At 40.3% G+C, this 15,181-nt stretch overlaps 1 protein-coding gene across 1 annotated transcript in view; it reads left to right on the top strand.

Annotated features, from left to right (window-relative positions):
• Positions 1–15,181, top strand: part of LOC113902127 (multidrug resistance-associated protein 4-like) — a 197,462-nt gene that overhangs the window by 14,140 nt on the left and 168,141 nt on the right. The window contains exon 4 of the mRNA XM_027557082.1: positions 11,290–11,514. Coding sequence (XP_027412883.1) covers positions 11,290–11,514 — 225 coding nt within the window. The remainder of the gene's footprint in view (positions 1–11,289; positions 11,515–15,181) is intronic.

The raw sequence follows: 15,181 nt of genomic DNA, 5'->3' as shown, positions 1-15,181 counted from the left end.
ACTCATCCTTGCCTATGAGAGGAAAAACAAATAAACAAAAACTCAGCACAAATCTCACCCTATACAAAGCTTACACAAACCACTGGACCAACCTTAGGAGGGCAGAAACAAAAAGAAGAATTCAACCTTGAAGCCTGGGAAAAGGAAACCTCAAACACAGTAAATTTAAAAAAAAGAAAAAGAAAAGGCGGAGAAATGCTACAGAAATGAAGGAATAAACTAGACAAAACAGAAGTCCAAATAAATGAAGAGGAAATAGGCAAGCTACCTGAAAAAGAATTCGGAATAATGATAGTAAAGATGATCAAAAACCTTGAAAACAAAATGGAGAAACTGCAAGAATAAATTAACAAAGACCCAGAAGAATGGAAGAATAAACATACAGAGACAAACAACACAAATACTGAAATTAAAAATACTCTAGAAGGAATCAATATCTGAAGCAGAAGAATGAATCTGTGAGCTGGAAGATAAAATGGTGGAAATAACTTCTGAAGAGCAGAATAAAGTAAAAAGAATGAAAAGAACTGAGGATAGCCTCAGAGACCTCTGGTACAATATCAAACCCACCAACATTCGAATTATAGGGGTCCCAGAAGAAGAAGAGAAAAAGAAAGGCTATGAAAATGTTTTTTAAGAAATTATAGTTGAAAATTTCTCAAACATGGAAAAGGAAACAGTCAAGTCCAAGAGGCACAAAGAGTCTCATACAGGATAAATCCAAGGAGAAACATGCCAAGGCACATATTAATCAAACAAAGACTAAACACAAACACTATTAAAAGCAACAAGGGAGAAGCAGCAAGTAACGTACAAGGGAAACCCCATACACTTAACAGCTGATCTTTCAGCAGAAACCCTGCAGGCCAGAAGGGAATGGCAGGATATATTTAAAGTACTGAAAGGGAAAAATCTACAGGCAAGATTACTGTACCTATCAAGAATCTCATTCAAAACTGATGGAGAAATCAAATGCTTTTCAGACAAGCAAAAGTTAAGAGAATTCAGTACCACCAAACTAGCTTTACAACAAATGTTAAAGGGACTTATATAGTCAAGAAATACAAGAGAAGAAAGAAGATCTACAAACTCATCCCCAAACAGTTAAGAAAATGGCAATAAGAACATACTTATCAATAATTACTTTAAATGTAAATGGATTAAATGTTCCAACCAAAAGATACAGACTGGCTGAATGGATACAAAAACAAGACCCATATATATGCTGTCTACAAGAAACCCACTTCATCCCTAAAGACACATATAGATTGAAAGTGAGAGGATGGAAAAATATGTTCCATGCAAATGAGAAGCAAAAGAAAGCTGGAGTAGCAATCCTCATATCAGACAAAATAGACCTTAAAAGGAAGATTACAAGAGATAAGGAAGGTTACTACATAATGATCAAGGGATCAATCCAAGAGGCTGCTGCTGCTGCTGCTGCTGCTAAGTCGCTTCAGTTGTGTCTGACCCTGTGCGACCCCATAAATGGCAGCCCATCAGGCTCCCCCGTCCCTGGGATTCTCCAGGCAAGAACACTGGAGTGGGTTGCCATTTCCTTCTCCAATGCATGAAAGTGAAAAGTGAAAGTGAAATCTCTCAGTCGTGTCCAACTCTTAGCGACCCCATGGACTGCAGCCCACCAGGCTCCTCTGTCCATGGGATTTTCCAGGCAAGAGTACTGGAGTGGGGTGCCATTGCCTTCTCCGAATCCAAGAGGAAGACATAGCAATTGTGAATATCTGTGCAATATTCCTAACATGGGAATACCTCAATACATAAGACAAATGCTAAAAGACATAATAGGAGAAATTGACAGTAACACAATCATAGTAGGAGACTTTAAGCCCCCACTCACATCTAATGGACATCAAAACAGAAAATTAATAAGGAATCACAAGTCTTAAATGATACATTAGATGAGATGGATGTCATTGATATCTTCAGGACATGGCATCTGAATGCAGAAGAATACACCTTCTTCTCAACTGCACACGGAATATTATCCAGGATAGACCACATCTCATGTCACAAATCAAACCTCAGTAAATTTAAGAAAATTGAAATCATATCAAGCATTTTCTCTGACCACAATGCTATGAGACTAGATATCAATTACAAGAAAAAAGAAAAAAAAAAACTCTAAGAAACACAAACACATGGAGATTAAACAATACGTTTCTAAATAACCAACAGGTTACTGAAGAAATCAAAAGGGAAATCAAAAATTTCTAGAAACAAACAACAATGAAAACACAACAACTCAAAACCTATGGGATGCAGCAAAAGCAGTTCTAAGAGGGAAGTTTATAGCAATATAATTGCACCTCGAGAAACATTGAATAGATAACCTAACTTTACACCTAACACAACTGGAAAAAGAAGAACAAGAAAATGCCCAAATTAGTAGAAGGAAAGAAATCATAAAGATCTGAGCAGAAATACATGAAAAAGAAATGAAAGAAACAATAGTAAAGATTAATAAAACTAAAAGCTGGTTGTTTGAGAAGATAAACAAAATTGACAAGCCTTTAGCCAGACTCATCAAGAAAAAAAGAATCAAATCAACAAAATTAGAAATGAAAAAGGAGAGGTTACAACAGAGGATGCAGAGATACAAAGGATTATAAGAAACCATTATGAATAACTATATGGCAATAAGATGGGTAACTTGGAAGAAATGGTCAGATCTTTAGAAAAGTTCAATCTTCCAAGACTGAACCAGGAAGAAATAGAAATTATGAACAACCCACTTACAAGCACTGAAATTGAAGCTGTGATAAAAAATCTCTCAAAAAAACAAAAGCCCAGGACCAGATGACTCCATAAGAGAATTCTATCAACATTTAGAGAAGATCTAATGCCTATCCTTCAAAAACGCTTTAAAAAAATTACAGAGGAAGGAACACTTCCAAACTCATTCTATGATCCCACCATCGCCCCGATACCAAAACCAGACAAAAACAACACAGAAAAGAAAACTACAGGCCAATATCACTGATGAACATAGATGCAAAAATCCTCAACAAAATTTCAGCAAACAGAATTCAGCAACACATTAAAAAGCTCATACACCATGATCAAGTTGAGTTTATTTCAGGAATGCAAGGATTCTTCAATATATGCAAACCAATCAGTGTGATACACCATATAAACAAATTGAAAACTAAAAACCATATGATCATCTCAATAGATGCAGAAAAAGCCTTTGACAAAATTCAGCACCCATTTATGATTAAAACTCTTCAAAAAATGGGCATGGAAGGAACCTACCTAAACATAGTAAACGCCATATATGATAAACCTACAGCAAACATTATTCTCAATGGTGAAAAACTGAAAGCATTCCCCCCTAAGATCAGGAACAAGACAAAGGTGTCTTGTTATTATTATTATTCAACATATTATTATTGTCATACGAGTGTATGTTCCTCGGTTCTTTGTCTTGTCACAACAACGATTTGGAACAATGGACATTAAAGCCCTCCGTGCGTCACAGCTCTTGGGTCTTGGACAAATCGTGTTATAGCTCTTAGGCAAATCAGTGTTACAGCTCTATTTTATTTAGAAGATAGCAGGAGAATCCATCCTCGAAGCGTGAGGGCATGCCAACCCAAAGACTCGAAGAGAAGAGAGTGGAGGAGCACACAGGGGAGGGAGAGGGAGAGAGAGAGAGAGCGCGAGTGCGGGCACGCATGCGGGAGAGAAAGAGAGAAAGTGCTTTGGCTCCTCCTTTTATATATTTTTTCCTCTACCTGGGCCTGCCCTATGGAAATTGGGCTTAGCCAGGGGTGCTGTTTGTTCTACCTGAAGTCTTCACTCTGGTCCTTGGACCTTCCTTTGATCTTCCTTTGTTCTATTTTCGCGGGATTTTCCCTTCCTTTTCTTTTAGCCACCGCCATTTTGGACTCCTTTTCCCTGTTCTACCTACCTAACATTATTATTCAACATAGTTCTGGAAGTCCTAGCTACAGCAATCAGAGAAGAAAAAGAAATAAAAATAATTCAGATCAGAAAAGAAAAAGTAAAGCTCTCACTGTTTGCAGACGATATGACACTGTATAGAAAACCCTAAAGATAGTATCAGAAAATTACTAGAGCTAGTCAGTGAATTTAGCAAAGTTGCAGGATACAAAACTGATACACAGAAATCACTTGTATTTCTATATACAAACAATGAAAAATCAGAAATTACAGAATCAATCCAATTTACCATTGCAAAAAAGATAGAAATATCTAGAAATAAATTTACCTAAGGAGACAAAAGAACTGTACACAGAAAATTATAAGACACTAATGAAAGAAATCAAAGATGACAAACAGCTGGAGAGATATTCCATGTTTCTGGGTGGGAAGAATCAATATTGTGAAAATGACTATACTACCAAATGCAATCTACAGATTCAATGTGATCCCTATCAAATTACCAGTGATATTTTTCACAGAACTGGAACAGAAATTTTCGCAATTAATATGGAAACACAAAAGACCCTGAATAGCCAAAGCAGTCTTGAGAAAGAAGAAATGGAGCTGGAGGAATCCACCTTCCTGACTTAATATTATCCTGGTTTTAGAATAGAGGACACTGAGTGCCAAGTACTTCCATAGTGTGCCATGGTCTCACAAAGGACAAAGGACAGAGGGACATTATGTCTCAGGTACTCTGACTTACCATCTTGACCATTTCAATGACTTATAGCTTGCCCAGTGTCAAAAATGCTCATTAAAAAAAATTATTAAAAAATTCTTTTTGTGTGGATTATGGGATCTTAGTTCTGCAACCAGGGATTTAACTTCGGCCATGGAATGAAAGCAAAGCATCTTAACCACTAAACCATCAGGGAATTCCCAGGAAGACTCATCTTGAGAGCTTTGTCTACAGGTCTCAAGACACATGCATCCTGAACTTGGCCAGAAGTTAATAAATAGGATGCTAAGAGCTTCCTAGAGCAGAAAGTCAGATTGGGGATTGTAATTGAGGGTAGATTCCAGGTGACCATGTACCCTGGGTGCCGGAAGTGACTAGGATGTTGACACTAGCAGTAGCATCATGCTAAGTTCAGATGGACCCAGGAGCCCTTTAAGAAACCACCTTTCCCCTCATTACCATCCCTAAGTGGCCTTTTATTTTATATGGTGGAAGATCTAAACTCAGCTCAGGATTCTCTAAAACATGAACACATTTATTTTGTGACCTCCAGCCCTTTTTTAATTCCTCTGATGCACAGGATGACTCATGTGGTTCCCAGACAGTGCTCTGACCAACCACAACGCAGGTGTTCCTGGCAGCACCAGTGGGAAGAGGCAGGGCCATGCCAGTCCAGGGTGAGGATTTGGGGGTTAGAATTTCAAGCTATGTGAACCTTTGTCCTGTGAGAATTAAGGAGTGACTGTAACGCTTGGGGAAACAAGTACCAGGTTAATATTGAACCTGGGGCATTTATAGGTCACCCCTAATTAGAACAGAACACGCAGCGAGTTCTTAGCATGTCTAGCCCCACCCCTTTGTACACCTCCAAGGGGAATGTGGGTGGGGAGGACAGGTCTCCGCCTGCCCAGGGCCCTCAAGGTGGGGAGGAGGAGCCTGAAGTCTCTGCCTGGACCAGAGACACAGAGAACACTTCCCCAGGTCATCAGGGCTTCTCTCTGAGAGGTGAGGTCTCCACCTGCTGGTGTGTAAGTGGGGTGACCTCAGAGAACCAGAGTGGGTTCACCCAGTCCCTTCCCCTGAGAGGGGCGGAGTGACCAGGGTTTATGTCCTGTTCCAGGAACATTAGAAAGCGCCTGGCCTTGTCCAGTCACTTGTTGTTTGTCCAAGGCCACTTTGCTGATGGTTTCTGGTCTAGGTGGAGGCTGTAGGAGGCACATGTTTGTGTAAATATTCACTTTGGAGCTCAGCTGATGGGCAGGAGGTAAACAGAATCCTCTGAGTCCCACAGTGGGTTTTGTGCCTTGACTCAGGGCTGGTTCCCCAAGAGCTGTACTGGGCTTTTGCCTTTATTTCCCAACCCTTTCTTCCAAGTGTCCCTTGAGTCTGCTCAATGCAGGAGGCTGAAAAGTGGCAAAGTGGCAAAGTGGAGGCTTTGGTGGCAAAGTTACTATGGGCTGAGATCAACCACCGAAGTCCACACAGCAAGGGAGAGGAGAGGGCACTGAGCCAAGCAGAAGGGGACCTGCAGAGCAGACCTGCTGTGTGCACCCTGCTGCATCTTGAGAGCATAGCATTAGCCATTAGTTGTTAGTGATACCCACAGTGATGACCTTGAGTCATAAATGATGGGAATGCTTTTTAATTCAATTTTTAAAAAGCATAAAAAGGTTTTATTCCCATTAAAAATAAAATGAAGTATAATTGACTTATTATATTAGTTTTAGGTATATAGCATAGTGATTCAATATTTGTATACATTATAAAATGATCACTGGAAGTCTAGTTGCCCTCTGTCACCATACAAAGTTATTCCAATATTATTGACTGTATTTCCTATGTTGTACATCACATCTCACTATTTATTTTTTTAACTAAAAGATCATACCTTCTAATCTCCATCATCTATTTCACTCATTCTCCCCATTCCTCCCTTATTCCATTTTCTTTTAGAAGTCAGGGAAGTAGGTGCCTCTTTTTTAAAGGTTGCATTCATAATGGTTAAAAATTAAAAAAACAAAATCTGCTTAGAAGTGAAACTTTTAATTGCTATCCAGAAATGTTGGCTTTTATAAATGACTTTTCTCAAGAGTTGTTCTGCATGGTGGCCTATGAGCAGCACTGAGTTTTCCAAGCCCTTTGTGAAACCAGCCTCTGCCATTAAAAGAGCAGGTCTCTTCCCAGGACTTCTGTATCATAAAAATGATCATAGCTTACACTTGTTTTTTAGTGTTCGTTTTAGAGTACTTGGGGCTTCCCTGGAGGCTCAGAGGTTAAAGCGTCTGCCTGCAATGCAGGAGACCTGGGTTCGATCCCTGGGTCAGGAAGATCCCCTGGAGAAGGAAATGGCAACCCACTCCAGTATTCTTGCCTGGAGAATCCCATGGACAGAGGAGCCTGGTGGGCTACAGTCCTCGGGGTCGTAAAGAGTCAGACACCACTGAGCAACTTCACTTTCACTTTCTTTCACTTTAGAATACTTTGAGCTATTGTGGCTCTTAGTTGTCCCACAATTCCAAGAGGTAAACAAAGACCTGAAGGGCAGGTAGCACCTGATGGGCTTAGGGTCATTTGACTCGCAGGTGGCTGACCTGGTTTCTGAAGCCCAGTGTTTGGACTCCCAGGCCAGTGTTCTCTGCATTCTCTCCTGAGGCTTCCTCTCCTTCCACAGTCTCCATTAAGACTCAGAGTCGAGATTTTTTTCTGACAACAGCTCTGTGCTCCTCTGTCACCTGCTTCCTACAGAGTTTGTTTGTTTGTTTTTCCCTGTAGGTGTTACAAATATTTCAAAACTACAAACATTGAATATGATTGAAGGGTAGTAGAAAGTATCACCTGAGAATGTGCATTTTTGACACAAAGATTATTTTTAGCTGATTTTTTTTTTTTTTTAGAAATAGACATAGGAGAAACTGTAAAGATAGAGCAGAAGTTACCCTTCTGTGAGGGATATTTACGTTGATGAGGGAAATTTCCATTTGTAAAGATGTCTTCCTCCCAGTACCAAAAAGAGAAGGATGTCTCTAAATCACAGAAGAATCTTGTCAATGGAGAATAAGTAAATCTCTGTAACAAACCCAGCCATTTTAATTTTAGCTGCTTTTCCTATTAACTTCTCATATGTGTCCCTACCAACCTTTCTTTAGCTGGAGATGATATTTAAGGTGGTGGCTTGGGCCATCTAAGGGAGTTACTCAGTTTTTCTTGAAGATGGCAGAATTGGGCCAGAAACACTTCAAGTAGTGTGGAAATGTAGCAGAGAAACTATAAGTTCCCCTAAGAAGCAAGAGGTGAGCCAGAATGTCAAGTGCTTGCAGGAGATTAACTAACAAGGACTCCACCAAGAGATGTCTGCCTCAGAGACTCTGAGACTCTCATAGAACTTTGAAATGATTGTTGTGGTATTATATTGGACTGATTTAAATATCTTTTACAGTTTCACAGTTATGCAGAATTCTTGTGAAGGAAGAACTATGTTCCCAGTTGTTTTGTGGGAAGGCTATTCACTGGGTTATAGGTTGGTGTCAAAGATGAAGGCTTTATGGGAACAATTTTTGATATTGTTCCTGCTATCCAGAAGGTTTTCATTTGGTTAGTTTCAAGTTTGCTAATGAACATTTTCTCAATTGTTTTATGTCTTACTCGTTGAGGATTAGGATCAAGAACAGACAGAGGAGGGACTTCCCTAGTGGTCAGTGGTTAAGAATTTTCCTGCCAGTGCAGTGGACATGGGTTTGATCCCTGGTCCAGGAACTCAGATCCCACATGCCTTGGGGCCCATCAACTGCAACTACGGAGCCCACTTGGTGCACCTACCAAAGCCTGTGTGCTCTAGAGCCTCTGCTCTGCAAAAAGAGGAGCCAGCAAAACCAGAAGCACGTCCGCTACAACTAGAGAGTAGCCCTCACTCACAGCAACAAGAGAAGGCCCACACAGCAAGGAAGAGCCCGTGTGTGTCAACGAAGACCCAGCAGAGTCAAAGATAAAGAAACAAGATTTTAAAAAACAGCAGACAGAGGAGTGGAAACTCTGAGCCAGGACTGGCATTTGTTGTTCAGTCGCTCAGTCATGTCAGTGTCTGCTACCCCAGGGACTGCGGCATGCCAGGCTTCCCTGTCTTTCACCACTGGCCTTACTCTTTTTTTTTTTTTTTTAATTAATGTTGATTGCACTGGGTCTTCACTGCTGAGCAAGGACTTTTCTCTAGTTACAGTGTGCAGGGCCTCTCACTGCAGTGGCTTCTCTTGTTGCGGAGCACAGGCTCTAGGTGTGATGGCTCCAGTAGTCAGCGTGCATGGGCTCAGTAGTTGTGGTGCACAGGCTTGGTTGCTCCACAGCATGTGGGATCTTCCCTGACCAGAGATGGAACCTGTGTCCTCTGCATTTGCATGCAGATTCTTAATGACTGGACCACCAGGAAAGTCCATGGCATTACTCCTTAATGAGGCTATCTGCTCAACTGGGTTATTAAATATTATCTCTCAGCAGAAAAAATCCAATCAGATAGTAATGAGGTGCCTTTATTTTATACTACTTTTTGGTGAATTTGTTGCATCTATCAGTATTCTCTTTGGTGGGTGACATTACACTTACTGTAATTAGAGCAGTATCAGGGTCAAAAGGAGAGCTGAGTAACAGGCAACAATGATTTCCTAAGCAAATCATAAGTTTTAGGACCGTTTGGGATGGCAGGTGTTAGTGCTGGGCTTCTGATGGAGAGCCCCAGGTTTGCAGGCTGCAGCACTGGACTGCCCTCGGCCTTACCTGGGCTGACATTCCTGTTTCTCTGTGTGAGCCTACATATTTCTATCTCAGTGAAGTCTATACAAAGTCTGTTTTACAGTGTACAGTCTGAGGGGCTCTTCCATAAGCTCTTAGAAGCTCTAGGGGTGAATGATAGGGCTTGCTGGAAATGTAACAGTGAAATTTTGTGTTCTTGAGAACAGATCCTCTTACTCTGATCTGATCATCCTATGCATAATTCTTTAGCTTAACAGTGATTTCTTCTCTGTAATAGATGAAGCTTTCTATTACCTTGTGGAAGGTGAGGCAGTTGGTGTAGCCTGTGAACCTGTGGGTGCAGAACAAGACAGGAGTGTCGGGGTTTAATGTTACATCCGTTTGAGGAATGGGGACAACTTTCTCTGTATATCCTCATCAGGCACTAGTTTGTTGAGCAGAAAATGCTTGTTAGTTTTGTTTGTGTTGGGGATTCAGCTTCTCTTCCTCTTGCATATCTTTTCCACAACTTCAGACAGACAGAAGAGTGCTATCAAGGAAAACCTGGAAGTTGCTTATCCTGTCCATATTAATAAGGAAGGATTGCTTAAAAGGAAAAGCTTGCTCCAAAGTCAAGTTCCTGAAAGATTTCCAAAGTTTTGACATTTTGACTTTTGAGAAGTCTGTGGAGGAAATGATGCTGAGGGTCATGGCGTTTACTTTTGATGACTTGGATTTGTGTTGAGTGTTTGGTTTTCTTTGATGGGAGAGAAGGGGACCTTCAGGGGGTGACTAGAGGGAAGAAGTAGGTTGTGGGGTGGAGTGGCCATTTGGCAGGGTGAGCAAGTGTTGCAGTTTTCTGCCTTTAGTTTTGGGAAAGAAAATTGCTTTCCTTAAGTCTTACTCAAGGGAGAATGCTCAGTGTCCCCCACCTCACTGGTTAAGGATTTTAACTTTTGCCTTAGGGAAGAGATGATTGGTAACATTTCTTCCAAACCAGCACCTTCAATAAGTGGCTGATGGCAAACCATGGACAAAAATTGTTTTTTAGCTTGATTCCAAGGAACAGCCCAGCTTCTAGAGGGTAGAGACATGTTGACACAGTGTCCCTTGGGTCTGAGACCCTGAGACCCCTCCCCAGCCTGGTTTCTCTGTGATGTTCCAACAGAGTCTGGGCTCTGTTTTCTTGTTGTACTAATGTGTGAAGTTTGGGGTGGGTACAAGTGAATGCGTTTGTCCCAGGGTCTCAGTTCATAAAGATTCTTAAGAAGGTAGTCAGAGTGTGTCTCCCATACATGAACTGTTTTGACTTTCTGTTAGGCTGAGATGTTGAAAGAACAGGGGGACAGGGATGGACTGCCAGCAGAGCTTGTTCATATGGAAGCAAATTTCTTACCCTTTTTCTGGTGCTAGTGATAAAGAACACGCCTGCCAAGGCAGGAGTCATAAAGAGACATGGGTTTGATCCCTGGGTGAGGAAGATTCCCTGAAGAAGGAAATGGCAACCCACTCCAGTATTCTTGCCTGGGAAATCCCGTGGACAGAGGAGCCTGGTGGGCTACAGTCCACAGGGTCACAAAGAGTTGGACGTGACTGAAGCAAATTAGCACCAGCACCCTAAGAATAACTTGGTATTTTGCCAAATGCATTCTAAAGCACTGGTTGTAGTATTTATTGAACTTCTAGAGTGTAGTGAATACGAAGTACTAAGGCTTCATTGTCTTTGAATGTAAAATTTCGGCTTAAGGTTAAAACTATTGCCTGCTTGTCTAATAGGAGATAGATATTTTCTTTTCAGGTGAATCATAAATGTAGTGTTTTGCCAAAAATGCCCTTTTAATATGCTAATGGTAAAAGTAAAGCTTGTGTTAAGAAAACTGGTAGAGCTTACATTTCTAATTAAGCCTTTTTTTTCCTTTTAGGAAGGCACCAGAGTCGTTCAGCCCATATTTTTGGGGAAAATGATTAGTTATGTTGAAAATTACGATCCCACAGATTCTGCCGCTTTGCATGAAGCCTATGGCTACGCGGCAGGGCTGAGTACCTGTGCGCTCCTGTGGGCTGTTCTGCACCACTTGTACTTCTATCACATGCAGCGTGTGGGGATGAGGCTGAGAGTAGCCGTGTGCCATATGATCTACCGCAAGGTAAGTGTCACTCGGTTCCATAGTGTGTACCTCCCCTGAAGCATCAGGAACATTTAGGGAAAGTTCTCTGTAAACTAAAAATTTTGTAACTGGGATCATTTGTACTTTACTGGAGAAGCTTGGTATTTGCACCAAGTCAAGTTTTTTGTTGTTGTTGTTACTTTTCCAATATATAATAAATTTTCTACTGAGATTGGATCAGGGCTACCTTTTATGACTTTTAGCCACATAATATCCACTGTTGCATAATATCCACTAAATCTGTAATAAAATCTAATTAAAAATTAAAGTATCAAAGGTATCCCATTGATTTTCAATGTTTTTATGCCTAATTCTCATAGTGGTATTTCTGGACATTTTGTTGTTGTTGTTCATTAAAAGCTTCAAAGCTGTGTTTAAAAGTGAACTTCAGGATTGGATCCATAAAATTAAGTCTTGGAGAACAGAATGGATTTGAGAAAGGGAATGATTATATTTTTCAATGGCCCATTTAATCACATTCAGTACAATTGTGTTAACTAAAGAAAAATATAAATATAACTCAGGCTAAATACAGACTCACTATATGCTATATGCTATAGTTACAATTGTTTTATTGGCATTAAAGACAATAATTGGATATTTTGGATAAAACTTGAAAATTTCCATTGTCTTTAGTAATTTGGGAGAGAATTTGTTGCTGTTCTTTCAAGTTACCTTCATAATACTATGTTTCCTTTTTCTCTTTAGAATGCATTATAGAAGTTTTAATACGACCTGATTTGATGTGTTCAGTGATTTTTATATTGAGAAAGGCCACACAACTATTTCAAAGCTTGCCCTGATCTTAGCTAGTGTAAAAGGGATTAGGATTTCAGGTGTCTTTACAAAGAAATTGCCACCTATACTCCATGTCCACTGTTGAAAGGCTCTGTGTAAACTTGTTTCTCAGTATCTTGTTGCCCTGGGTGATTTGCTTTAAAAAAAATCCTTATTTATTTGTATTATATACTTGAATTTTTCTGCGAGAGTACATCTGAAGTGTTCTCAAGTGAAAGTGTGAAAGTGAAAGTCACTCAGTCATGTCCGACTCTTTCCGACTCCATGGACTATGTAGTTCATGGAATTCTCAAGGCCAGAGTACTGGAGAGGGTAGCCTTTCCTTCTCCAGGGATCTTCCCAACCCAGGGATTGAACCCAGGTCTCCCGTATTGCAGGCATATTCTTTATCAGCTGAGCTAAAAGGGAAGACCTAAGTGTTCTCAGGAGACATACAAAATGGTAACTACATAAAGTGTGAATATGTTAATTGGTTTTACTACAGAAAGCATCTCCCAATGTATATTTTTAACAATAATCATGTTGTCCACCTTAATACATATAATTTTTATTAAAAGATGAAATCCTAATCAAAAGCTAAAACCAAACAATTTAAATTGAAATCGCTTCTTTTACCTAGTTGCTACTTATGCTGCTTATCTAGAGCTTCTGTTTCTTGGGAATGTTTTTCTTGGCAAAATGTAAAGTGTCTTCTCCTCATCTTTCCTTGAGCAGACTCTTGTTAATGTCAGTGCTGTATGAACCCAGGGCCCCTGGCATCTCACTGTGTGTGTTTGGCACATGAGCTGGTTTCCTCCTGGGTGACGTGGAAATGGCAGTGATGACTGTACACTCTAGCCAGGGTTATTCATTGTCCCCCATCATATATTTGTTATTCTCTTGCACCTTTCACTGTTTAGAAGAAGAGTACTCAGATTTATCCACAAGTTAGCTAGATGTTTGTCTTTCTATATCGTGCTTAGCTCTCATAAGTATGTGTGAAATTTCACCAGAACTGCACTGTGAAAACCTTGTTAGGTGTGAGGTCATGGTTCAGGCAAAGCTCACTGTTTGCTGCACAGGTGAGCCAGTGTCCACCTTTTTTTCTTCCTCTTCCCACTAACACTTTGGAATGTGACCTTTGGGAAATTTTTAGGCTCTTTTTAGCTGAACTTTGAATGGTCTTGTGGGATGTGTCATAAATAAAATGATTTGTCATTTCTACAAATTTGGTAAAGTTACTTTTGGCTTTTGGTCATTGATTTTTAAAAATTATTATAAAATATGCACAACATAAAATTTACAATTTTAACTAATTTGGGGAATGTTGTTTACTGACATTAGTGATAAGAAGAGCTGACTCATTGGAACAGACCCTGATGTTGGGAAAGACTGAAGGCAAAAGGAGACAGGGGTGGCAGAAGATGAGATGTTTAGATACCTTCACTGACTCAGTGGACATGAATTTGAGCAAACTTCAGGAGGTAGTGGAGGACTGAGGAGACTGCTGTGCTGCAGTCCATGGCATTGCAAAGAGTTGGGCATGACTTAGTGACTGAACAACAACAATTTAGTGACATTAGGAACATTTACATTGTTGAGGAAACAACACTGCTATTCATCTCCAGAATTTCATCTTCACAAAGTGATCCTCTGCATCCAATAAACACTAATTCTCCAGCCACCCCACTCCCACCCCTACCAGCCAGCACCATTCTACTTCAATCTTTGAATTTGACTTGGTATCCCATGTAAGTGGAATTGTAAAATATTTGTCATTTTGAGTCTTGTTTATGTCATGTAGCACAATGTCTTAAGGGTTCATTGATGGTGGAACAGGTGTCAAATTTAATTCCATTTTACAACTGAATAATCTTCCATTATAGGTATATACAGCATTCTCTGTATCAATTCATCTGTTAGTGAACATTTGGGTTGTTTCTACCTTTTGGCTATTGTGATCATTGCTGCTCTGAACACAAGTGTATAAATATCTGTTCAAGTTCATACATTCAGTTCTTTTGAGTATATTCCCAGAAGTGGAATTGCTGTATTATATGCTAATTTTGTGTTTTTTGAGGAACAGCCATACTCTCTCCTATGGCAGCTACGTTGTTTTACGTTCCCACTTTATCATTGATTTTTCTGTTTAACCTGAGGACTAAATGAAACAGTTTTATGAACTGTGAGACTCTGTTTGGATATGATTGGTGGTCTTTGAAGCAGCTCATGGTGTCTGTTCAGGTTCCTCAGATCTCTAGGGCATTTTTCTTAACAAATAAAGGAATTGTGCAGCAGAGGCTGTGTTTTTTGTAAAGTCAGCAGACTGGCATTAAGAACAGAGGTTCCTCACAGAAACAGTGTTTTGAACATTATAATCACTCATTTCAGAATGAATAAACTAAGCCCAAAGTGTTTAAATGAGGTCACACACAGAATTAATAATCAATTCCAGATTTATAGTCCATCCAAGTCCTCTAATTTCTTTCTTTAAGGCAGCTTTTCCACTCACATCTAGTTTGGCTCAAATTTATTTTGGTTTGTTCTTAAGTCTAAATCAACATCCCTTTATCCTTCAGGCAGGTTCAAGTTCATTGAGAAGCAGGATGGGGGATTTTGCTTCTACCTCCTGCTCCTCCCTTTGCTGTTCTTGTGGGTAGGGCTGCCGCCACATTGAGGAGATGAAGGATGAATGTAGGTCCCTAGAACCCTGCAGTTCGGGGTCACCCTCTTTGTCCTAGCACTGTTCAGATCAGATCAGATCAGATCAGTCGCTCAGTTGTGTCCGACTCTTTGCGACCCCATGAATCGCAGCACGCCAGGCCTCACTGTCCATCACCAACTCCCGGAGTTCACTCAGTCTCACGTC

This window comes from Bos indicus x Bos taurus, chromosome 12, assembly GCF_003369695.1.
Source record: "Bos indicus x Bos taurus breed Angus x Brahman F1 hybrid chromosome 12, Bos_hybrid_MaternalHap_v2.0, whole genome shotgun sequence".
Lineage (NCBI taxonomy): Eukaryota > Metazoa > Chordata > Mammalia > Artiodactyla > Bovidae > Bos > Bos indicus x Bos taurus.
Note: the sequence above shows the minus strand (reverse complement) of the source record. Positions and strands in the feature narration are given on the sequence as shown.